This window comes from Thamnophis elegans, chromosome 1 (assembly GCF_009769535.1).
Source record: "Thamnophis elegans isolate rThaEle1 chromosome 1, rThaEle1.pri, whole genome shotgun sequence".
NCBI lineage: Eukaryota > Metazoa > Chordata > Lepidosauria > Squamata > Colubridae > Thamnophis > Thamnophis elegans.
This window is the reverse complement of record NC_045541.1, coordinates 159,089,615-159,115,236: the sequence shown is the minus strand read 5'-3', so window position 1 is coordinate 159,115,236 and position 25,622 is coordinate 159,089,615. Positions and strand designations below refer to the sequence as shown.

The 25,622-nt window shown below is 39.5% G+C and overlaps 1 protein-coding gene across 1 annotated transcript; it reads left to right on the top strand.

The window, feature by feature from the left end:
* Nucleotides 1-19,090: 19,090 nt before the first annotated feature.
* GNPNAT1 (glucosamine-phosphate N-acetyltransferase 1) lies at nucleotides 19,091-25,493 on the top strand. The gene is made up of 6 exons (XM_032236588.1): nucleotides 19,091-19,206; nucleotides 22,014-22,190; nucleotides 22,783-22,845; nucleotides 23,369-23,496; nucleotides 23,578-23,639; nucleotides 24,005-25,493. Exons 2-6 carry the CDS (start codon nucleotides 22,019-22,021, stop codon nucleotides 24,150-24,152), a joined length of 573 nt encoding a protein of 190 aa, XP_032092479.1. The 5' UTR covers nucleotides 19,091-19,206; nucleotides 22,014-22,018; the 3' UTR covers nucleotides 24,153-25,493.
* Nucleotides 25,494-25,622: the final 129 nt, after the last annotated feature.

Here is a 25,622-nt window from a genome sequence, read left to right as displayed (position 1 = left end):
TTAGTGGGGTTTGTCCCTGGGCTCTCTTGTGCATCATGGTGCTTGGTGGACTGTGTCCTTTATCCCATATGTTTTTTCACACTACATTAGCCTTTCTCATATTGCTGTTCCTCAGATGTCTTGTACCACAATTCCCAGAATTCCAAGCGTTCTGATTTGGATATTGGGAGTTGATGTCTAGGACATCTGGAAGCACTAACTTGAATTCTTAAGACATAATCAGGTCTCTTGTAGGAGCCTGAAGGTTTTTTTGTAAAAGCTAGCCTGAGTGGCCTTGACAAATACTGGCAAATTTGGTTCCAAACGTATCTGTTTTCCCCTTTGATAATCATGTCTGTGCTCTTTCCTGTCCTCTGTATTTTTTTAACACTATATTGTATTACAAACACCTTTAGTATTCACCAGCATAGCCACTCTTTATCTAAGATGATATGCAAAATCTTTTCATAACAATATGAAGTAAAGGTCTATGAAGTATAAGAATTTTTGTTTTGTTTTATGTAACTAATGTAAAAAGAAAAACACAAATTTTATAAATGTGTACAGGTTTTTCTTTTAAAGCTAGCCTCACAAGCCAAAGTAGGAGGAATCGCAATAGTATCAAATATATTAGCCTTACAGTATATTTTTAATGTAAGTTAAGTTTCTGATTTTGTTACAGCTGTGCCACAAAGCCCTTAACAACAATTTACTTTGTTGCCTTGAGTCTGGGGAGGGGGTGTCTCGTTCGAAGATTGTTAGCCCCCAGAGATCCCCCAACACCAAGGGATAAAATCAGTGTTGTCTTCAGTAGTCCAAGACATATGTACAAATGCATTGTATTTTAAATAAAGGTTGGATCTTTTATTTAACATTTCGTCTTTGTCTCAGTTTTTTGTTGCAGCCAGTGAAAATTCACCAACACATTGTTCATATGAATTCAGCTGATGTATTGCAGCATGTGGAATGTAGAATTGAATGTGGCATTATAAAGATACTAACTCGTGCTCGGCATAGCATTCTTGCCCTAATGCAGGGAAGGGTAGGGATTTGAGGCTAGGGTTGGAAGGCTGCATGTTCTCTATAGAAAGATCTAGAAGCCTCCAGAATTTCATAAGTAGTGGGAGGGTTAGACTGAGGCACAGGCACACATTCAGACAGGTAAACTAGGAGCAGGGAGACAATTTTGCTGCACTGGGGAACAATTTGACTAGGTAATGATAATCAGGATTACCATTTGTTCATCATGAATACTCAGCAGCAGTCTGGATTCAGGAAAGAAATGCTTACCTTGATAAAATTCATTGGTGAAGAAGTCCATTCTTTAATATATTTAAAATTAAATATATTCCATCATCACTTTCAAAAAGGAAGGTCACAAAGACCTTGACAAAATGCAAACTTGTTCCCCTTCCCATTCATCCCAAACCCAAATTCAAATGGATTCAAGACTCTCCTTTTCCTTGGCTATAATCCTGAAGAAGGAAAAACACATTCTGGAAAGCGCAATCACTTTCCAGCAGATCAATCAGGTTTTGCATTCCAGACAATATCCAGGAATAAATAACTAGTAAATATACAAAGAGACACACTTTCATTCATTCATTTCACAAAAAAATAGCTTCTGCTGCATTTCCTGTTATTAAAATCATAATCTTTTGGCCATAATAAGATTTCCTAGATTTAGTCAGTCATGAATGTTCCAAAGTCAATGGTAATTATATTTGGGAGATAAGATGACCTGTTCTGCAAACCAGACTATAAATGTTTAGGGCTAAACATTGTCTCTGCAGTCTTGATTTACAAGAGTAATGAAATCAAAGAGCTATGTCATAGAGATCAATTCTGCCGGAAGGATAATTACTTAACGATCGTTTTTTTCCTGTGTGACATGGTATGTAGGTTACCAAACAAACAAGGCCTGTCTATTATTTAGTATAGTATAACAATAACTCAAAAATTATATGAAACTTTATCTTGGGGCGGGTTGTATCATCCTTCATTATATTCTTGCAAACGTTCTGTCAGGAGAAGCATATTATTGATTTCAGCCTAATTGGTTGTTTTAAAACCATGAAACACCAGAATTTATTTATGGGGAGGGAGTTGAAAAGAGTACAGTATATCTCCTTCATACAGAATTGTGTGAGTAACGGGACTGCTGGAAGCTGCTGTCAGGTTTTTTTTTTTTTACTCTAGCATATAATGATTGCTCAAATGATCGTGAATGACAAAACACAAATACGAAGTTCACCTTCAGTGCTTAAGTATGATTAACAGAATTCTAAAACAGTGCTTTTCAGCCTCAGCAACTTTAGGTTGTGTGCTCTTCAACTCCCAGAATTGGATTTGGCAGTGGGGAATACTATTAATGTTTATCCTTGCTCAGCTTGAGAAGCACTGTTCTAAAATGATGTAACAAGATAACCAGTAAGAGGGGGATCGACCTGAAAAACAAAGGTTGCATTCAGATGTTCTACAATTCTCTATGCAAAAGCACCATGTTTAAGGTAAAGTTTCATGAAAGCATATCCATCCGTTCTTCTTTTGAGGCTATTGCATGAAAATGGTACCCACCTCCAATTGTTTTCTTGGGAATTTCTAGATATCACGGGTATCAAACTCGTGGGCCGGATGCGTCATGTGCTGGCCACACCCACCCTGGTTTAGCGAGGGGGGGGATTGTGATACGTCATGTGGGGACAACATGACGTCGTGAGTTTGACACTGTGCTGTATATGAAAGGAAAGCTAAATCAAGTCAGTCCTATGAAGAACTGCTTTAATATCAAGAGCACCAATTATGCTTTCCTGGTTTCTGGGCAGCATGACATCTGCTTCCTTTAAAAACTGAAATCTAGTTAGTAATAAATCATGATTAAGCCAACATGAATATAGCCAGTATTTATCTGAATTCCAGTCACAGGAGGATGTAGAGTTGTATTCACATCCTGCTTGTTAACTTCCAGAAGCATCTAGTAGATCACTGTGGGAAACAGGATGTGTAACCAAATAGGCATTTGATCTGGTTAAACAAAAACTTTCCTTCTGTTCTTCTAATCCCCAAAATTAGCACCAAAATTAAGGATGTCCAACAGCTTTCTAAATATTCTGTCCCTTGTTACCTATTGGTGGACTGGCTTAGAGTAAGGAAATAGGAGGAGCTGTGGAGCACACCTTGAATATTTGGTAGAATAAACGAATCTTAAAGCAAATATATGTGTGTTTGGAATAGGAGATGAGGTAATCCTTTTCATGCATTCTTTACTGTCCACTTGGAACCAAGATTATTATTTCTTAAAAATGCTGTCCTCCTTCCCATGGCCTTTGGCTGACCTGTTTTCCTTCTCATATCTTAATTCCCAGCATTGAGTTCAGCTGTTTCAATTGCCTTCCTTTCTATGTTGTATATTGCCTTGATCTTTGTGTAGGCCTTCAACTCAGCAGTTTCCAATGAAATGGCTAGTTGAGTAATTAAGTGATGCGGCTAATTAAAGCAGGATAGTCCCTCACTGTGATCACTATGTAAGAAACTGCAGGCAGAGGTTGAAGAGACAACAACTGTGATAGAGTCAAATATACATGGAGCCAAATATTAGGGACTTACAGATTCACATGATACACCAGGCCAAAATGTGGTTGATTATTTTTTTGGCTCAGTATACATGTAAACCAAGGAAATTTCACTATTCTCATCATAAACCATGGTTCAGATAAACAACGACAGAATTGAATGTCTCTATTCTACACTGATTATCAGGTGTATAAAAATAGATAGATAGATAGATAGATAGATAGATAGATAGATAGATAGATAGATAGATAGATAGATAGATAGATGAGAGATTAATAAAAGTGGTTAATTTTGCCCCATACAATGGACATTAATTAGCCTAATTCATTTAGTTTAGTGTGTATTACCCAGTTCATGGAGTTAATTTGTCAATATATCATGTGAATCCAGAAAACAGTTGAATAAATTATATAACAAGAATTTTATTGCATGCTCATCTAGATGCATTTGGAAGCAAGTTTTCTGACTAGGGCAACGATGGCAAAACTTTTGGGCTCGGCATGTCAAAGATTTGGAAAATGCCTAACGACTGCTGATATATGTGTGTGTGTCCCTCACAAGCACAACTTGAACAAAAGAGAAACAATTGTATTCCCTCCCCCCCCCCCCCAATTCATCTAGGCCATCCTGAACAGTGACACTCCGTAGCAGGTTCTGAGGCTGGGCCTGAAGTATATTCTCAAGCCTCAATTTCAGTCCTAGTGCTACTATTGCTACTCCAAAAGGCTACTTCATGCCAATTCACAAGGAACATGAGCCCTCGGGAATGGTGCCCCTACGGCCGACAGGATCCCCAGGATCTGCCATGTTTTACTTATCTTTACTGGGTGTGTACTTCCTGCGGACAGAGCCCTGCGGCCTACCTGAGGCTGGTCCAGAACAACTTTGGAGAATGCTCTTCTGCGGCTTCTGCAGCCGTTAAACACTGCAAAAGCACGTCCCATTCGCACGCAATTTTCCCAGGCTCTGTGGGCTGCACGAGAGCACAGGCCTCTCGCGCACCTTCCAGAGACTGCATGGCAGCACACCCCATTCTTGCACAACCTCTGAAAATCATGTGAGAACAGAGCGTGCTTTTAAAAATAATTGTCGGCTGTAGGTGATTGCTGGCATGTCCCCCCTCCCCAAACATGGTGTGTCACCTTTGACACACGTGCCATAGGTTCACCATCACTGAACTAGAAAAAATTAATTGGCTATCTAGATCAGGGGTCTTCAACCATGGCAACTTTAAGCCTTGGTGGACTTCAACTCCCAGAAAAATGGACTACTGTGTTTTATATAGCAATACCTGTGTGTCTGTGTGTTTGTGTGTGTGTGTGTGTGTGTGTGTGTGTGTGTATAATATACTGCTTCACACTCTTCAAGCGGTTTACAGAGTCAGCATATTGTCCCCAATAATCATCTAGATCAGGGGTCCATCCGATAGGTAGGTAGGTAGGTAGGTAGGTAGGTAGGTAGGTAGGTAGGTAGGTAGGTAGGTAGGTAGATAGATAGATAGATAGATAGATAGATAGATAGATAGATAGATAGATAGATAGATAGATAGATAGATAGATAGATAGATAGATAGATGAGAGAGAGAGAGAGAGAGATGATAGAGAGATGATAGAGAGGTAGATAAATGATAGATAGAGAGAGATACACACACACATAAATAAGAACACAGTAGTCCATTTTTCTCCCATTGTGATGAGATTTACGTAGATTCTTAGAAGGGCTGGCGATAACTCTTTACTGCCATCTAGGGACCCCAAGAGGAAATGATCTGTTTCCATCTGCTAAAACGATTAGGAAGACCAACTGTGGGAAGATTCAGAGAAAATTCACCCCTTGGTCCTTCTTCCCTTTGCTTCGCTGCTCCCTATCCCTGAAGCCAAGTTTGAGTATTTGCCCTTCAGCAGGGACTTTTCAGAAGCTCCAGCTGGGATGCAAAGCTGTAATAAAGAAGTCTGGCAAGAACTTGAGATTTGAGATTTGTCTTTCCAGCAGTGCCCTCACCACCATGTTAAGGAAATTTTCCAGACTGGGGTGGATCTACTGATGCTCCAAGCTTCAACTTGCTGCTTGGTCACCCTTATCTTTCCTACCAACTTTCACAGCCTTATAGATTTCTCAAGAGAGGTAGGTCTTCTCATGATTTGCCCCAAAATATAATAATCTGTCCTTGGTCATTTCTGCCTCGAATGGGAACTCTGGTTGATTTATTCAATGATCCATTTATTTGTTTTCATGGCTATCCATGATATTCTCAGGAGTCTTCTCAAACATGAAAGCTCAAAAGCATATATTTCCTATCTTGGTTCTTTAAAGCCCAGACTTGATTTAGGTAAGAAACTAACAGAGTTCTGTTTATCCCTCTCCCTTTTATTCAGGAGGGATAAATTTCTGGCCACTTAGATTTGTCATGTATCTTCCTCACTTTTATGTGGATTGTGGGAAGTGGGGAGATGAGTATTATTACCCTACTAAAATGTAAACAGTGCAGGGAGGTGCAGTGTTCTAACGTAGCCCTCCCAAGATCATGAAGCAGATTCCTCGTCCCGATAAAACCTCTTTTAATTAGGTTGAAGGGAATTCCTCTCCAGCAAAGTTCCAGCAAACAGTCTTTCATAAGATTTCATAACTACAGACCTTTATCAGGCTTGGAGAGCTGCCAGGCCGATATCTTCCAAACGCCATGCTGTAGCAGCAATTACTTGGCAAGAAGTCAGGAACAGATCTTCACCCTAATGAATTGAATTAATTGTCTCTTGCAAACTCCCCTCCCCTTTTGCTCCTCTTTATTCACTATGGGAGGGGCCATTCCCCATCCACCTGGGCCTTTACTCCAGAGTTGGCCTTTGTTCCTTAGCTGTTCCCTTCTCCTGGCAGCTCTGTGCATGCACACATTGGGAACAGGTCCCAGCTGTTCTTCTGCCCACTGATATCCGACTCTGAAAGCAGCTGATAACTGTTGGATAGCCCTGGCCCTATCTCTGCCTCCGACACAGAGCACTCAGACTCCAGGACTCGTCACTATCTGAGTCTGCCACCAGCTCCGCTGACCGCTAGCGAGCCACAACAGGTTGTGAGTGGGGTGAGTGAGGTAGTGAGGGGTATTGTTGGTAAATCTGCATAGAGACGTGTGGTCTTCACCCACCACTCAGAATTATACCGTCAAGGTGAAAAAGCTTGTTTACCTCTGCCAAAAAGACTCTTTTTGCATTCAGATATATTTTACTTGTTATCCTTGCTTTCTTTTTCTTTCAACAGAAGAACGAAGTGTGCCTCTAAGTTTAACTAAGAACAGAAACAAAGAAAGGTGCTTTAAACTCAGAGACTGTGATGCAGATGTGGGAAAAACTTTCCCAGAGATTTCTCTAGCCTAGTGCCCACTAGGTATATACTACTGTATTGGACCACAGGTAGCATAACCTCTAGACCAGTGGTAGTCAACCTGGTCCCTACCGCCCACTAGTTGGCGTTCCAGCTTTCATGGTGGGCGGTAGGGGTTTGCTGTAACTCTGCTTTATAAATGTTATAAAGTAAAGTTACTTCCCTACTTTATAAATCACCATTACTGTGGAACCAGTGGACAGTTAGAAAATTTTACTACTAACAGAGATACTAAAGTGGGCGGTAGGTATAAAAAGGTTGACTACCCCTGCTCTAGACAACCAGACCATTATTTGGTGAAGAAGGTTCAAAACCACTCTCCCTTAATCCAGTTCTTAGCCATTTTTCTTTGCTGAACAGCAATAGCAATAGTTAGACTTATATACCGCTTCATAGGGCTTTCAGCCCTCTCTAAGCGGTTTACAGAGTCAGCATATTGCCCCCAACAACAATCTGGGTTCTCATTTTACCCACCTCAGAAGGATGGAAGGCTGAGTCAACCCTGAGCCGGTGAGATTTGAACAGCCGAACTGCAGTACTGCAGTCAGCTGAAGTAGCCTGCAGTGCTGCATTTAACCACTGTGCCACCTCGGCGCAGTGAGACTGAGACAGGAGGTGAGACAGGAGGTGAGACTGCTCAAATTGAGCGCCTTGTTGAGAAAATGTGACGCACGTTTAGAGAATGAATGCTAATAGGAAGGCTTATCTGAATTTGGCAACTGCTATGATTAACCTCTTCTCATGGAAAATGGAACGGCTTCTGTTTTTAAGGTGTTTTTTTTTAAGATAAAAGCAAAAACAGACCAAAACTGTTATTCTGAGCAACAGAATAATAAAGCCATATGAAGATGTCTGATCTAAAACTCTAAACTAAAAAGTTCCTACAGCACATATGAAAAACCACATGAGCTCCAGCTGGTGTATGTGTGTGTGTGTGATGACTCACTGGACTTTTATGACAGATTAACCAGTAGCTTCATGAGAGTGACTCACTGGGCCCCCACAAAGGTGGGTGGGGTGATGGGGAAATAGTTATTTTGGATTGTGGGGGTGTGTGTTCCTATACTCCCCATGTCTATTAAATTTACTAAGCAAATAATGCATAAATTGGCATGTTTGGAAATGTTTGGAAATGTTTATTCCATTTGTATGCCACCATATTCCCGAGGGACTCAGGGGCGGCTAACAAACAAAGGTGGGGGGTGGAATACAAACAACAAAACAAAGACAAAACAAGTTAAAAACAAAAACAACAGTCACAACAATTCAAGTGGGGCTGGGAACTCATCAGCCCCAGGCCTGCCGGAACAGCCAGGTCTTAATGGCTTTGCGGAAAGCCTGAAGTGTGGTGAGGGTCCCGATCTCTACGGGGAGATCGTTCCAGAGGGCCGGAGCAGCCACAGAGAAGGCCCTCCTCCGAGGGGTCGACAGTCGACATTGGCTAGCAGATGGTATTTGGAGGAGGCCTAATCTGTGAGATCTAATTGGTCGTAGGGAGGTAATTGGCAGGCGGTCTCTCAAGTACCCAGGTCCGATACTGTGTAGGGCTTTAAAAGTTACGACTAGCACCTTGAAGCGCGTCCGGAGCCCAACAGGCAGCCAGTGCAGCTCACGGAGGATAGGTGTAACGTGGGTGTACCGAGGTGCACCCACAATCGCTCGCGCGGCTGCATTCTGGATAAGCTGAAGTCTCCGAATGCTCTTCAAGGGCAGCCCCATGTAGAGCGGCATAATTTAAGAGAGCGGGCAAAACTAATCTACTTAGTAATGGCAAAGCAACCCTTTCACTAAAAAAATTTCCTTTCTTAACTCAATCCTCTCTAAATGTGTTGAGGGTAAAAACAGTTCTCTTCCCCAAACTGTTATCCTCCAGGAACTGCAACTTCAATACTTTGGGACTCCAGGGAGTTACACGCAGGTGTCCCTTTCAAGATCAGCTGTTCCTTACTAAAGTTCTAGTACATAGAGAAACTGCCTTGCTGTTCGCGATCAAACTGTTCTTCCAATATTTTAACAATATTGTTATTTTTATCATTGTGTATCTGTTGGAGTCCTTGATGCTCTCTGAGCTTGGTGGGTTTTTTGTAGACGTTTCATTACCAAACTAGTAACATCAACAATGCACACATGCATCGCCAGGGCACTGATGTTGTTACCTAGTTGGGTAATGAAATGTCTACAAGGAAACCACCAATCTCAGAGAGCACCAAGAACCCCACTGTTCAACCCTGAGCTACAAATATCTTCTTCTGTACTGCTGCTTTCTTCCCGTGTTTTAAGGTTGTGCTAACCAATGTGACTGATTCCCCAAAAACTATGCTGATGTTAATTCTTTCATGGGGAGATTACAGGATGTGTCCATGAAGTCCCCAGGAATTTAATGCAGCTCAAAGGAGGTTTTACTTTCTGATATCATTGTTGTGGATGTCCTAAAAACTCTGTGTCAGACAGACAGCTATCCTGGAAGTGTTTCAAAGACTTCTCCTCCTGGAAAAGAGATTTATTTTAAGACTTTATTCTCAGATGCTTAGAAATTCTTTTCTTACTTCCCTTGGTGGGATGTTTCTTCTGTTTTTGAAGATAGTTGGGGTTACTGTTACTAGTGTCATTTTCAGATAGACACCATTCTGGAGCTTCTTTGGCTGCCCACTTCCCAAACTGAAAAGATCCAATGGGAGAAATTTCGCCCACGGGGTCTTCCCTTGGAATGACTAGAATGGCAGAGGCCAGGGAGGTTGCTGATGGCCAGTGATGAGATATCTAACTACAGTGACGCAGTGGTTAGAGTGTGGTACTGGCAGGTTACTTCTGCTGCCTGCCGGCTGCCTGCCATTTGGCAATTCAAATCTCACCAGGCTCAAGGTTGACTCAGCCTTCCATCCTTCCGAGGTGGGTAAAATAAGGAATTGTTGGGGGCAATATGCTGTAAACGCTTAGAGAGGGCTGTAAAGCACTGTTAAGTGGCATATAAAGTGGCACATATTAAGTGGTGCTATTGCTATCTCAGTGGGAAAATAAACTTTTCATACCCATTTCTTGGCCACTTGCTAACTCAACAGGTGACATGCAAGAATACCACCCCCATCCATGTGAATTGCATCCAAATTCTCCTCTCCTTTGAGAAAAAAAATCCAAGTGCAAAAATGTCCTTTACAGGTAAAAAAGGAAGTCAGAATATTTCTTTGCATCACCAGGCTAAAAGAAAGAAACCTAATAGTATTCTACTATTTCTCCTTTTCATTGGCTGTTTTCATTGCACAGGAAGCAGATTTCACTCTTTGCTGGGGTAGGGAGCTCTAATTAAAGACCCTGGATAATGAGAAGGGCAAAGACCTCATATCCTTCAACTCAAAAATAAACATCTTGGTCAGCTCATCTTTATCAGAAGACAACTGGAGAGGGAGAGTTGTTTCCTCGTTTTTTACTGTTAGAATCTGATGGATGCTTACTAGAAAATTGTTCTTTCGTAAACTCCAAAAATTAATATGTTGGGTGTGTAGGAATCCTCAGTGGAGAAATGACAAAAGCTTCCTTGCCTTGAAAGATCAAGTAAATTGGAGGTCAATTTCTTAAAAATAATACATAGTCTTCATTGGACCACCTTTTTTTTAAGTGCTTCCAGACAGATGCTCCTCCAGTAGCAGAGACCCCTGGTGTAGTCAATGTTTTCCAAAAAGCATCCAGCCAAAATTCCAAAGAAGTATGAAGTTGTAGTGATGGGAGATTTCATTTATCCTCCTGTGTTGGGAAATAGCTTTTGTGGAGTAGGTTCCTTGATTTTGTCTTGCTAAGAACTTTCTTCTTTAGAGTATGGAGGACATCACAGGAAGATCAGCTCTTCTTGGCAATGCTAATCAATAAGAAAGACTTTAAAGGGGGATATTTGTAGCTCAGAGTTGATAGGAGAGGTTCTTGATGCTCTATGGCTCTCAGACATTTTATTATCCAAATATCTGATGATGTTGCCTAGTTTGGGTAAGGAAACATCTACAAGAAAACAATCAAGCTCAGAAAGCACCAAGGAGCCCTAAAGAAAGATTCTGTTGAGTAGAACAAGCAGGAACAATGGAGTAAAAGAATCATGCATTGATACGGAACTCTTTTTAAAAGCAAAACTAAAAACTGCATAATTAAGAAATTATTTTGAATAGAAAGTGTTTTTAATATACTCAGAGTAATTATAAATTTGATTCCATGGTATGTAGGTGTGTGTGTGTGTGTGTGTATGTATGTATGTATGCATGTATGTATGTATGTATGTATTGTGTCGTGTCACAACCCCTGGTATGCCCAAATATGGGAGGAAGCATACTGCTTCCTTTCTCTGTCTATCGGCTCACCCCAGGAGACCATCCATACAGAAAGCCATTATTTTTACTGTTGCCTTTGTTACATTTGGGTTGTATATATACATACATATATATATATATATATATGAAATCATCATATTGCTTACATATTTCTATTCTGTTGAAGCAAGATGACACTATGAAACACCTTACCATCTAAAACAGAAAAATATATGAAATTAATTTAGTCAATATTTGGTGTGGTTTTTTTAAACAAGTTTTCTTTTTTTTTCTTAGGCATGCAGAAGTTGTTTTCATGTAATTTCCTGATCATCCATTCCTTTGGTAACTAAATGTTAAGCACATAAGCATGTAAAGCAATATTGTATCATAACTATTTCAAGAATAGGGTTCCAGAAAGAATAGCTTTAAATTAATATCAGCCACATACAGTGTTTCAAGTGCTCACTGAACATGTGTCTATTAACTGATCAAGAGTTATTAAGCAGATGGAAGGGAGATGGCAGGATTCTTTCATCTCAACAAGAATTCAGTTACTTCATTGCCTTTGGCATGAGATAGAATAAGAAACATAACTACAGGAAACATGCCACTTTCTAAATCAGGGGAAGAAAAGCAGTGGCCATCCAGATGTTACTGGATCTGGAGTTGATCCATTCCTCAGCATTTAGATGTATTGGTAAACCTTTCCCATCCCTGCTCTTAATCAGAACAACTATAATTTACAAGAATTGCACCAGAAATAATGTCAACATTGCCATTCCTGTCCAGAGATAGCGTATCTTGGAATGTGAGATGTTGATAATAAATGGGGGTGGGACTGTTGTTTACATATATATGCTTCCTATATGAATATCCCCTAGGATTAGAAATGGAAAATTCCTGGCCAAGTGAGATCCTTTGATAGAACCACTTGGGCGGGGCGGGGGGAGAGAAGATTTGAGATTGGCTCATGAGGAAACCAAGAATGGACAAGAGAGGATGAGATTTTGCTGTTTTCCTGAAAGCAGACATCTGGATTCCGGAGCATGGAAAGCTCAGAAAAAACATCTGCTGGCAAAGCTCAAGACTGGTATAGACAGAAGATACTCAATGTTTTTAATTACTGTATTCCTTCAGTCTTTATGCTGTCCAAAAAGTATGCCAGTATTGTACGAAGTTAAAACCCACCCCTGTCCTAGAAAACTGAAATATCCTGGGAAATATTGAAAAGGCAGATTATTATATTTCCCTGGATCAGAAATGGAGAAACATGTTTTTAGGCAGGAAGCAGACTCACTCTAAATAGCCCGCATCTTTGCCAATGGGCCATTAAAAAAGCCTGGGTCACTCTGTTCTACATAACAAAGATCTCCCCACTTCAGCTCCAGGGTGATGGGATTAAGGCATGATAGTATTATCCCTTTACCCATCTCACCACAGGGCACCTGGGAAGAAGCAATGCTCAAACAAATGTGGACTCACAACCTATAGAGTTGCCCCTCCATGGCCCTATGGGAGTCTGACAACCAGTCAGAATACAAGCTCAAGATCAAAGGTGAGAGAGGGCATAAAACCAGGAACTTTCAGCATCTAAGTCTCTTTTCTTCTTTACCCAACATCTGGAAGCATGTGATTCCATTTTTCTGTTCAGGAGCTCAATCCATGTGGTCCTGCTCACCATTAAACCATCTTTCCAAGCAGCCACCATGTTTCCAGTGTCTTTTTCCCCACTTGGAACTGAACCCAGAAGGACATTTCTTCCAACAGTATAAACTGTGTTCCCCAGTGGTTGACTTCTTTCTACCAGAGTCATACAACTGGGTGTCATATCGAGCATATATGATCATTACTTTTTCTTGAAGTAAGCTAGCTTACCACTTTAATTGTAACCACGCCACATAGAGTCTTTCTTTACTAATGATAAATGCAAGGATCATCAAATCTGGAACATTTTGTCCTGCAAGCCACAAGAACAGCCAAATCCCAATGGTACTCCAAAAATGTTTATAATGTTCTGTGTGAGGCAGGATCTGTAATCTGGAGATTCCCTTGCAAGCCTTGTTGCTACTATCTTGGAGATACAAGCAGTGTACCGGCACAGTCAACCTATTTAGTTATTCCTGACACAGCCTGCTATTTTAAATAGGTTTACTTAAAAGAAAATCCCACTATGCTAACTTCATTTAGTTTTGTTAGGTAAATTAGACGGAGTCTCAGAGAGTTGCTTTTTAGGCTGGTGCATTAACTGACAATTGGGCTAAAGTGAGCATTGTGTATTTTTCTTATCAGAAGCAATCTATGAAACATCCCTAGATATATGAGAACTCCAACTTTCAGAACTCCCAAATTTTGGAAGCAGTAGTCCCAGCACTCCTGGGAAGAATGCTGCAGAATATCAGATGGCCATTATCACTACAATATGAACTGCACCATCTCATTTAGTTGCATAAGTACAATTATAAAGCTTTTCTAATTGAACTAGAGAAACACTGGAATAGACAAGATAAACAAATCAAATTGGGATGAAAGACATTTCACTTCTGAATTTTGGTCCCTAAATGCATTTAAACAGGAAGTTCGTTCAACCCCTTAAGCTTTAACACAATTTATTTTATTTTGTTATAATGCATTATATGAATCCAGCTACTTGCAACACATTGAACAAACCACAATGAAGCAAGTCTGCAGTGAGTAATAAGGAGTTATATAATTATCCCAGTGAGCTGTTTTTGAGGTCTTGCGTTCATGTTTCATTCTGGGTATCTGTTTACAATGGAATAATTGAACAGTTGTTACTTATTGTGTGGAATTGGGAAATTTCTAATTGGGAATGTAAAATTTTCCCCAGCATTCAAAACCACGGTGTAATTGTTTTTTGGGAATGCAAAATTCTTTCTCCATCTAAACAGGATCTTTGTACCGTATGAAGTAAGCATCCACCCCCTCCCTCTCCTAGAAAAATGAAATATTTTAGGAAATATTAAAAAGGCAGATCATTATGTTTCCCTGGATGAGAAAAGCAGAAACATGTTTTTAAAGACAAAACAGCTCCCTGCAGTTTCCTTCCCCCCACCTTTGTCAATGGGCCATTAAGGCCCGAGCCAGTCTAGTCTGCATAACAGGTAGGATTAACCTGCTATCCATCTCACCACATGACACCTGGGAAGATTACATCAGTCAGCAAGGCAAACAAGCTTGGGTCTCAGGACAGCCTACAAAGTTAGCTAAGACCCCCCACCCCACCCCTGGAAGTCTGACAACCAGTCAGAATACATTTCTTACACAGGGACAGGAAGAGGAAGTGGAGCCCAGAAGAGAGTATAAAACTCAGGGACTCTCAGCATCTTGGCCCTTTTTCTTCTTCACCCAACATCTTGAAGCATGTGATCCCCCTTTTCACCCAGGAGCTCCAAAGTATGTGATCCTGTCCACCATTAAACCATCTTTCCAAACAGCCTTCATGGTTCCCGTGTCTTTTCCCCCACTTGGAACCGAACCCAGAAGGACATTTCTTCCAACAGTACTTTGGAATGTTTCTGCTTGGGTCACTATCATAGGCACCTCATATCCTGGATATATCCTGGATGGTGGGAGAAGGGGTACTTAAGGCTTTTTGACCTCAGAGGAACAGTGCAGTCTTCCAGGGATGATCCTCTGAATGCAGTAATTAGCTGGCTCCCAGCATTCATGATCATAAACTGCAGTGGTCAGTTAATATTTCTTGTCCCAGAATTAAAGGCAGACAACTTGTTGATCAAATATGCTTTCTTTCTAAATTACCTTTTCCTTAATCTCCCCACTGCTTTTCCTGTTGAATTAAGAATCATCCACAGTGAGAAGTTAGGTATGCTTCATGAAACTGCCACAGAAATGTGCCCATCTTCTACCAAAATTCTTGTCTGGACATAAATCCTTAACAATTTGTGTAGAATTGGAAGAGACAGTTTCCCTTTAGCTTCTTCAAGTGATGCAAGATATAAAGTTTTTGCTATTCAATTATACTTAATATCCAAGGAACGATAAATGTAGCAATAGATGCCTGGACCATAAAGACAGTGTAGATTAAGCTTATCTCAAATTCCTCCCTTATGGAATCTCATGGTATTTCCTGTTTCCCCCGCACCCCTTTGCTTCCCCAATCCCACTCTAGTAGGATCAGAAAGTTTATTTGTTCCTGAGGGAATCTTGTCTTGGAAAAATTCAGGAAGTCAAATTCCATTTTGAATTACGGTATTTACAGAGCATGTTGGCTGATTTCACACAGCGTTTCACATCATAACCAAAGAAACCATATGATTTACCATATGATTTGTCTAAAATCAATCCCAGGTTTAGCATGATATTTGAACTTTTATTTAACATTTGCAATATAACTACGTAAAAATTAAGGACCAAATGCTCATCATTCTTCCTATAGAAATAACCAAGGTGTTTCAGTGATGGTTTTTCTAACTTGGACCAAATCTATGTTTTCCAACTGTGACAACTTTCCAGGTATTTCAATCGATTTCCAGAATTCTCAATGAGGGCCATGTTGGCTATGGAATTCTGGGATTTAAAGTCCACACAGTTGGAAATTGCCAAGTTTGGGAAACAGTGTACTAGATATCATTAAAGAACTTTAGAAATGTATGTTTCTGTAACTCCACCCTACATTTCTTTGGATGGGTCCTTTCACAAAGCCCCTATTACAAAAATTCTATCCTTAAGAAAAATTTAGTAGGGATGAGTTAGGGCTGGAGATCTTCCTATTAAGACATTCATTGAAATAGGAGGTATGTTTTAAAATGTTAGCTATTCCAGAAAATAGGCAAAAATTTCATCTCAAACAAACCAACCAGCACATTTGATTTCTGTGGATAATTTTCAGACACTTACAAATATTTCCACTGGAGGGAATGTATTTGAGCATTAAAACACGAAACAAAGATGTAGGCTTTCTTACCCTAACTTTTGAAATCACAATTTCTATTAATCCCCACAATGTGGTGGTCATACTTCATGAGGCGGATGGAAATTTTAACTCCAAAAATCTGTGAGACATTAAGTTGAGGGAAAATGTCACACAGAATCTGCAGTCCAGAAATCAGTATCCATAGCAAAAGATAAATATATTGTATGTGTGTTACTTTTTCCCTCTTACAAAATTGGGCGAGTTTCATAAAAATCTGATGTCACAAAATAGATTTCAGCCCATGGGATCCTCCTAGGATTTCTTTTAAGTTTGAATTGAATGTCCTGAAATCTTGTTTGTGCATATAATTATGCTCTAATTTCTCTTTCAGTAATATTCTGAACTCTATAATAATGCATTCAATTCCCCCAAGGTTGCAACTGTCTTTATTTCTTCAACTAACTCTTCTCTATTGGTTAGACTTGAATCCAGCAAATCCTCTTGTTTGTTCTTCAGCTTTCTAGAAAATGAAACTATCAGCAAGATCAGTGAGATATTTTGGAAACCCTGCCATTTTCACTTTTCCTAACAATATCTGAATCTCTTATTATCACTAGGTTTCGCCTATAGAACACATGGTCCATGAGACCTTCTGCCTAGTTTGATAAATCTATAGCAACCTCACCAGGGGTGGGTTCCAGCAGCCACTACTGCTGGTTCATTCATGGGTGCACTTCGTGCGTATGCGCAGTACAATAAAAATTATTCTGCGCATGCACAGAATTGAAAAACAAGATGGAGAACCAGTTCAGGGACGTGGCAGGCTTGGGTCATTGCCGGTTCCAGCAACCCAAGCCGCCAAACCACTACTGGTTCGGCCGAATCAGTCCAAACCGGTAGGAACCCACCACTGAACCTCACCCTACCCTTACTCACAATGTTTCTCTCTTTCTTTCTTATATTCTTATCCAAACAATCTCAACTACACCCTCATGTTCAAATTAATCAAGAATAGAAAATAGAATAGAAATAGAATAGAATAGGAATAGAACCGAACCTGATGGAAATCCCAGAACTTCTGGAGGCAAGCTACTCCATATATTAATCATTCTCGTCAGGAAATTAAGGCTACTCTTATTTCACTGGCCTCTGGTGTGTTTCCCTTTGGAATATCTTGTATCCTTCAATCCTTGGATTTTACTAATGAGTTTCATCCTTTACAGGGTCCTGTTTGATAATTCATGGAATAAACGTTTATGGAGGCTGGGAATGATAGGAAATGTAGTCCATTATAACTGGAAAATATCAAGCAAAGGAAGACTAGTTTACTGTTGCCATAGAGTTTACAAATAATATTTGAACTCTTGAGAGACAAAGAGCAGGGATCTTTTGGGTGTGCCTAGTCCAAAAATGAATATTTGGGTTATGTTGATGGATTGTCTAGATCAAAAGATGAATCATTTTGGATGTTTCCATAGTAATGGGTGATTCATGAGAATGAAGAAATAGTACAAGATGAAAGACGCAGAAAGGATGTAAGGAAGAAATCCATCATGGAACTTCTAAGCTGTTGTGTTCATTTATTCATGCCTCTGTATGCCAACTGAGATAAGGAACTGTAGCTCACAGGTAGGTTATAAGCTTGTCCTAGGTTTCAGATTAAAATAATAAAAAGGTAAAGATACTGTGGTACTTAGCTTCAGCTTGATTTATTCATATTATTTATTTGAACATTTTATATGGACACCCATCTCACATGTAACTCTGGGCTGCAATAAGTTAACATATCAGCAATCATGAAGGTAAATAACAATAATGATCAGAAGTATATATTATGATGGCTTTGGGGTCTGAATAATAAAAAAAACCCCCATAAATGCTACGAGAGTGCAACTCTGCAATTGTCTTGGCAACCTTACAGAAGTGATTTGCTATTGCTTTCCTTCCAGTCTCTGGATTTCCAACCTGGGATTCCTAGATTGTCCCCATCTAAATATTAAGCAATGATGCCTTTGCTTAACAATCCAATAAAATAACATTTATAAGCTAAGAATAGGATAAGAAAATCCTGTTGATGATGTTATCTAGTCTTGTAACGAAACGTTCAGAAACTAAACTGAAACAAGCTTGGAGATCAAACCACTGCCAAAATAATGGGTGTTATATATTTCAATACTGTCACCAAGTTGGGGAAAGTTCTGTTCAATTGCGCACATCCTATGAATCTAGTATGAGCTGTGCGGATGCACAACTATCATACATTGCCAAATCTGAGGCGCAAATATCCGGGTAACCGCTACAAATAGAAGTCAAAGGCATAAAAACGAACTCTGGCTCTTTGCTGCCATCTAGTGGTCATTGAGATTTTTCATCACCGACCAGGCCCACAGCTCCCAGAATCCCTTGCCTGCGTGAACCACGACAAGGAGGAATAGGAATTATGGGAGTTGAAGTCCAATAACCTTACAGGCTTAACTTCGGCGTAAATCAGCCCATTCAAAACATTTAACAGTGGTATAATTTAAAACGGCTAAGAAAAACCTTGTTAAGGAAACTGCAGGCAGTCTCCGAGACTCGGAAACGACTGAATTGGGGGGGCTACACCCGCCGGAAATGTCCGCATCATCTTTGGCGAAGCGGTATTTCCAGAGACCACTTTATATGAAGGGAAAATAAACGCGACCCCCCCCCTCCAAATAGTGATCAGGACGATGTGTGAGTGTTTAAAAAACTCTATAAACGGGAGAAAATAAACCGCCGGGAAAACAACATGCCAAGGCAGAAAAACACCACCAAACCCAATGCCACGCATGCGCGCCCCCGGGTGGACGGGCATATAGCACTTTCCCACCTCGCGAGGGTACGAAGTGAGGCGCTGCAACGATGGAGTTTTCCGATTGGCCGCTTTCACCACCCTTGTGTGTGAAAGGAGAAGCCTCGCGCCGCCCTCCCGGAGTTGCCACGTCGGTTGAGTTGCGCCTGCGCGTTGAGGGGTTAGTGAGCCGGATCTTGCCTGAAGCCGGTATCGTTGGGGGAGCGGGAGAGTGCGCGCGACGGAGGAGAAGCGCGAGCGAGAGAGTCCGTTAGGGGGTGAGTGACTGACGTGCGCGCGCGGTGGTTCGGTAGTGGGGAGGGATATGGTGGGGAGGGGGAGAGGGAGCTCTCGCGGGCGACGCTCCTGGCCCCGTTATCTGCTTTCCCAACGGAAGGTGCGCTCGTCGGTTAACAAGAACGCCTCTGACCATGTACAGAGCGCCTTCCTTTCCTCGGGTCTGACCTTGTCCTCACTAGCGCCTCGTGTCGTTCCTCCTGATTGTGTGAAGGGGGAAAGTTTCCACTGAGCGGCCAGGCAGACGCCGCAGTTCGACTTTCTCTGGGATTCCTGCGGGGTCGGAACCGAGCTTCGGTGAGGAGGAGTCCTAAGAGGGTCTCTAGCCTCCCGGGTGGCCTTTGGTGGACCCGAGAGGTCGATCCGGGTTGCTTGAGATGCTCTAGTCTATAACACCTCCATCCCCATTTTCGGCATCCTGGGAGAGCCTGGCACGTTATTTAAATTCATTCTTATATTAAATATTTAAATATTTAAATTATCCTCAAAAGCTATAATGGCAAGGGTCGCTTGTTGCTTTCTCTCTTTTGAGGGAGGTTTAAGAATCGAAGGGCAGTCAGGCTTTTAAATGTTCACCTTCTGGTTTATCAGTAATGCTAGTGTGTACAGATGGGTCACATAATGCGAACCCAGGAAAAGCAGTTTTCTCTGTCGTTTATAAATAGTTTGTACATAATTAGTTAACAGTAATTGACAAATAACAATGCAGAATTGTGGAGTCTATTTCCTTGTTTGCTTTCTCTGCCTTTTCCATTGCTTGTGCACATCAGATGCACAGAATATTTGTAGCTCAGGATTGAACTGTGGCTCTTGGTGCTCTCTGAGCTCGGCTATTTGCTTTCATACCAACATTCATATACCATCAGTGCTAGTAGGGAATGGAGTTTATTCTTTTTTATATACTAGTGGCTTGTCCTGCTAGTATTGGTGGGAGTGGTCTTAATCGTTCTTAGCTGGAACCAAGCTTAGAGAGCATCAAGGAGTGCACAGATGCTTCCATGTCCTGTAATAAAGGTGTTACAAGATTATTCTTTTATCTTGTGCTGGAAAACTGTCCAGAGTCGCTTCTTAGAATGAAATAGGTGGCATAAAAATTTGATAAATATCCTCAACATTTCTTTCAGAATAGATTTTAAAAAATCTATTTTTAAAAAATCCTGCTATGACACATCATAAGCCACTTTTAAAAGAGTACTTGGTTTCAAAAGTTGCATGGAAATGCAGTAATTAAACACAGGCCAAGAAATAGCTTTTGTGGCCTTTCAATCCTTGTCTTTGCATGAGGCATTGTGTAATTAAGAGAAGCTGTTCATTCATGGACCATATTGACTTGCTTGTAGTCTTCTGGGACTTCATTTGTGTTTGTTCTCCATTCTGTAGTTGGTTAGATGCCTCTCCCAACCTCTCCTGCCTTGTTGTACATAAGATGCTTAATTAAAGAGTTGCTAAGAATAAGCATAAATTAGTTTGTTAATTCAAGTTCCGTTTGAAAGGTTGTCTGAATGTCAAGCCATTTATGCTTCATCTGTGGTGATCAAAGGAATGATGGTCATCTTACCTACTTCATCCATCCTCTGAATGGAGGAGATGGCACTGCGCTGAGATATTGCATGCCATGGGGCCACATTGGGATTTTATTTTATTAATTTCTTTTCTCTCATGAACCTTTTTTGAATTCAGTCTTTCTTTGATGTCTCTTACCATAAAAATGTTGTCCTACACTGTTTACAGAGGTAGGTAGTCCTGATTTCTCTTATGTAATATCTTTTCAACATCCTGTTTCATTGGAAAGAATGAAGATGTAGTCTTGGGTAGAAATAATTCCAAGTTGGTTCAAAGCTACTCTTTTAATGCCTTCAAGTCATTATTGACTCTTGCTAAGTGCAACTTTCCTGGCAAAGTTTTTGAAAGTAGTTTGCCCTTGCCGTCTTACTGGAGCTGAATGACTGACTGGTCCAACGTCATCCAGTTGGCTTTTTGCCTAATAAAGGACTAGAAATCAGAACTCAAGTCTCTGGGATTCTAGCCTAGTACCTTAAATTGCTACATCAAAATGACTCTATTTAATATTACCATACCTGTTTTATTCTTTTTTTCTGAAAATAAATGGATCTGACTAGATAGATATTAAATATAAATTGCAGCAAAGTCTTTGTTGTACACACACACACACACACAATGTATCTTTGTTATAAAATATAAATTTTGCTTCAGAAGGAAAAATACACACATGGGTATGTGTGTGTGTGTATGTATATCTGTACATAGGTACATGTATATGTGCATATATGCAATGCTTGGAATGTTTAAATCTGAGATCCTATTATATTTTAGTTCAACAAATATATCTAATGACAAGTAAATATTGCATTAATATTTACTGTCTGTTGCATCATAGCCATTCTTGTCCAATTGGGTGGAATGCATCAGTTTAATATTTTAATTTGAACTAAAGGCAAAATGATGTAGCTAGTCTAAGGGAAGTCCTAAGTCTATATTTTTTTTCTCTGCACAGACACTAGTTCAAATGATCCTTTATGTATTCTAGTACATATATCATGTTGCTTAGCCAGAAACTGGATGCTAATTTGAAAAGATTTTGCACAAGGTAAAGTGATCAGTGGAGATATACTGAAGATGAATCAAAAAATATTTGTGAATTATTGTGAATTGCAATGTGTTAAAAATGAATTATATTATAGGAATCCCTATGATAGGAATTTTACAATATTGGCAAATGTGTGAATTAAGGTGTAATTCATTTCTATGGTTCTTGCTTCAATTTCAGTTGCCATGATGCCTGCTGCAATAAAAAAACTCGAGAGCACACCAATGTATGATCCTCACCTTCTTAAAGAACTTGATTGGACCCAAAATACTGTGAAATTTTCTCCTGATATTTCTCCTGAGGATCCAGGAGAGGGTTTAGTTCTAAGACCTCTTTGCAGTGCTGACATCAACAGAGGTATTTACTTACTTTATTTTATGGTTGAAGAATTACATAGGAACGATTGTGTGAAATTACAAGTTTATTGATATAAACCTTAGAATTGCTAGATTCTATGAGCAAAGTAAAGGGAATAAGGTTCAAAGCACTTGTTCTCTTAATCTAGAGAAAATTCAGAAACAATTCAGATGATAATGACTTTCCAGTGGAGAACAGTAACCTTTTGCAGCTGAGAATATGCAGCATTAAAAAAAACTTTTTATGACCCTCTGGTCCCTATTAAAAGACATAACAGAGCTGAATATTTTGATTTTCTTACAAATACATTTGTAATTCCTTCTACAATATGTTGACATGATTCTTAAAACAATTGAGCATGAAGCGTAGTGGGTACAGGCACTGCTGCTGCAGAACTTCAATGCATTTGAAGATTAGTTGCTGTTTGGAAGATTTTGGAATGAAGCATTTAGGTGTATTCTCTGCATCTTTAAATATTTTGGGGGAAGTTTATTGTTTATTGCTGTTATGTGGAATGGCGTTGGTTCTATTATATTATTTGTTGAGTTTAGGATCTCTAAGGAGATCCTAAAATATAAAAACATTTTTTTAGGCTTTTTAAAAGTTCTAGGTCAACTGACTGAAACTGGAATTGTTAACCCCCAGCAATTCCTTGGTGAGTATCTCTTTGTTTTTTTGCTATTTGGAAAAATGGAAAAGGAAAGTCAGATTCAGTGACAGAAATATTGTAGTGATTAACTCCTTAAGATATCCCTTTTAAAAGTTTGGGAAAATAGTTTATCACTTAAAGCTTCCTGTATTTTGATTGTGATTTGGAAGAGGATCAAACACCTATTTTGCCCAGAACCCTCTCCTAAAAATATGGCCATTTTTTATTCTCTCTGTTGCAGGCGGATTGTGGGAGTGAGGGATCAATTGGCTCTAGACTCCATAGCTCTGGCTTAGATAGCAATTGAAGTAATTAGTTTGTGGGCAGTTTGCCAGTTTGACCATGCTGTCAATGCACATGCTTGCCTTTCCCATAGAATCCTCTCACAATCCTATTCATCTGCTTGTCCCAGTTCAGGTGCAGTGCATCCTGAGCTAGCAAACATGACAGAGCTGCAAGAAAGCCTGATACTGAGGAACTGTTGAATCCATTACCAATAGTATTCGTATTCCTGCCTACATTTCCACAGAAAATTTCGAACATATGCGGAGTTCTGGGGACTACTATGTTACAGTTGTGGAAGATACTAATCTAGGAGCGATTGTAGCTACTGCAACCTTAGTCATAGAACATAAGTTCACTCACTCATGCGCAAAGGTATGTACACTGAAGAAAAAGCATGCATTCTGGATACATTCTGGAACTTGACCTTTTAAAATGGTATTAACTTATTTTCAGAGGGGCAGAATAGAAGATGTTGTTGTAAGTGGAGATTGCAGAGGAAAACAGCTTGGGAAACTGTAAGTAATTCATAATTGTGATCACTTATAATTAGGAACTTATAAAGGATGTCTAGATGCCTGTTAAATGGAACAAAATTCTGTGAGCAAACACATTCTACATGCCAAACTTCTGGTATTCACCTGGCATATAGGTAGCATTTTGCAGGTAATTCAAAACTAGTTTCATTCTAGTCAGCTGCGTCCCTTTGGGGAAGCAAGTGTCCAATCATCTAAAGTTTGCCCAGCAATGTCATTGTAGCTATTGTTTGATAGTAATAGTAGTGGGTGTAAATAGACATGCCCCCTTACTAGATGCAGTCTCAAATAGTTGTCCTCACATCCTGCAAAATTAACCTTATTTCTTTTTATTGTCTCTTTTAAAGATTGATGTCAACTCTTACATTGCTAAGCAAGAGACTAAATTGCTACAAAATTACTCTTGAGTGTCTGCCAAAAAATGTAGCTTTTTATACAAAGTTTGGATACTCCGTATCTGAAGAAAACTATATGTACCAAAGGTTCTTCAATTAAAGAATTTCCTGCTATCATCTCTTTTAATCAACTATTGGTGGAGGAGCTTGTACTACTGACGTCTCTTTTCGGAAAGCAAATTCCCTGCAAATAAATAAGGACTAGATATGACACTACTATGCTGCAGACTTTGATTTTAGGTTTCCTTGTTACCAAGGTAACCTATTAAAAGAAGTTTCCTATTCAGCCTGTACATTGTTTTTGATAGCTAAGACATGAGCCATCTTTGCAAGGTAAGGATGGTTTGTAGCCCAAAGTAAATTTTAATTTGATGGGTTTTGTTTCTTACCTTGCATTTTTCTGTAATGTGCTGCTTTTTGTTGGCAGCTAAACAGTAACTAGTATGCTGGAAATGTTTTTGTAATTTTTTGTCCCAAGGAAAAACTTGCAAGTTTTATCTTTTATGTTGACCTTTAATGCACTTCAAAATGGATAATCCCTAGTATAGATGTGTAGCTTGGTTTTATTGGTTCTATTGCACTCACAATGGAGAGAAGTTATTACAAGTGGCATTCTGTACTTGGGCTGATACATTGAAATACCTCATCTTTGCCTTTTCCAACTTGGTGCCCTTTAGATATGTTCAACCAAAGGTTTTACCATCCCCAGTCAGTACTGTTTCCCAAAACATTGGCTGTTTTGAACCATTTCACAAATTGAAGCAAAACTTGGATATGCAACATTTATCAATTTTTAAATATATACTTTCTGTAAAATATATAGTTTCACAGCTATTTTCTGCTTAAAATCTTATTTGCATTAAGTATAATTACTGTCTGTTAATGTACTCAGTAGATCCTACAAAAACTTTTCATTATGCTTTCATTTTCATTTTAGAAGAAATTTAGCACTTTGTTTCATTATACACATACCATGTTGGCTCACCCACCCTCTAAAAGTAATCAGAGCTATGTCTAAAGTGGGCTTTGTTTCTGCAGGAGAGTTTTAAAAGACAGTTTCTGAAATACAAGGTATCCATATGCTCCTAAAACTCTTCTAAAATGCAAAATTTTAGCTGAACAATGAGCACTTCTAAAGGAATGTAGGTAGGCCAGAAAAGTAATACTTTTAGCACCCCTGCATATTATTGGATGGTAAGAAGAACATCTTCCCATTTCCCTGTAATTTTGAAGGAAATAACTATAATGGGCATTATAAATGAGGTTATGTGGTCTCATGATTAGTTTCAAAAATTGAATCACAGATAGCTACAGAAAATAGGGATAGTTATTCCATTTCATACTTTAAGGTACTCTTAATTCTAAAGGTATTTGAGTATTTATTTATTCAATATTTTACAAACAAATATTGCAAAACTTAAATAAATGGGGTTTGTGATTATTTTGATGTATTGGTTTTCTTCTTGGTGCCAGATATTTTATATCTTATAATTTGGGAAATGTTATTAAGTGATCTGTTTTAAACAAATATCATTGGATAGGGCATATTATATTCTCAAACTAGAAGCAG

What these genes read in the sequence shown, in the direction of transcription:
- GNPNAT1 (XM_032236588.1), top strand. Translation starts at nt 22,019, where the DNA reads ATGATGCCTGCTGCAATAAAAAAACTCGAGAGCACACCAATGTATGAT. An exon ending in CAGTGCTGACATCAACAGAG is followed by an intron (nt 22,191 to 22,782) that starts GTATTTACTTAC and finishes ACATTTTTTTAG; the next exon opens with GCTTTTTAAAAGTTCTAGGT. An exon ending in TCACTCACTCATGCGCAAAG is followed by an intron (nt 23,497 to 23,577) that starts GTATGTACACTG and finishes ACTTATTTTCAG; the next exon opens with AGGGGCAGAATAGAAGATGT.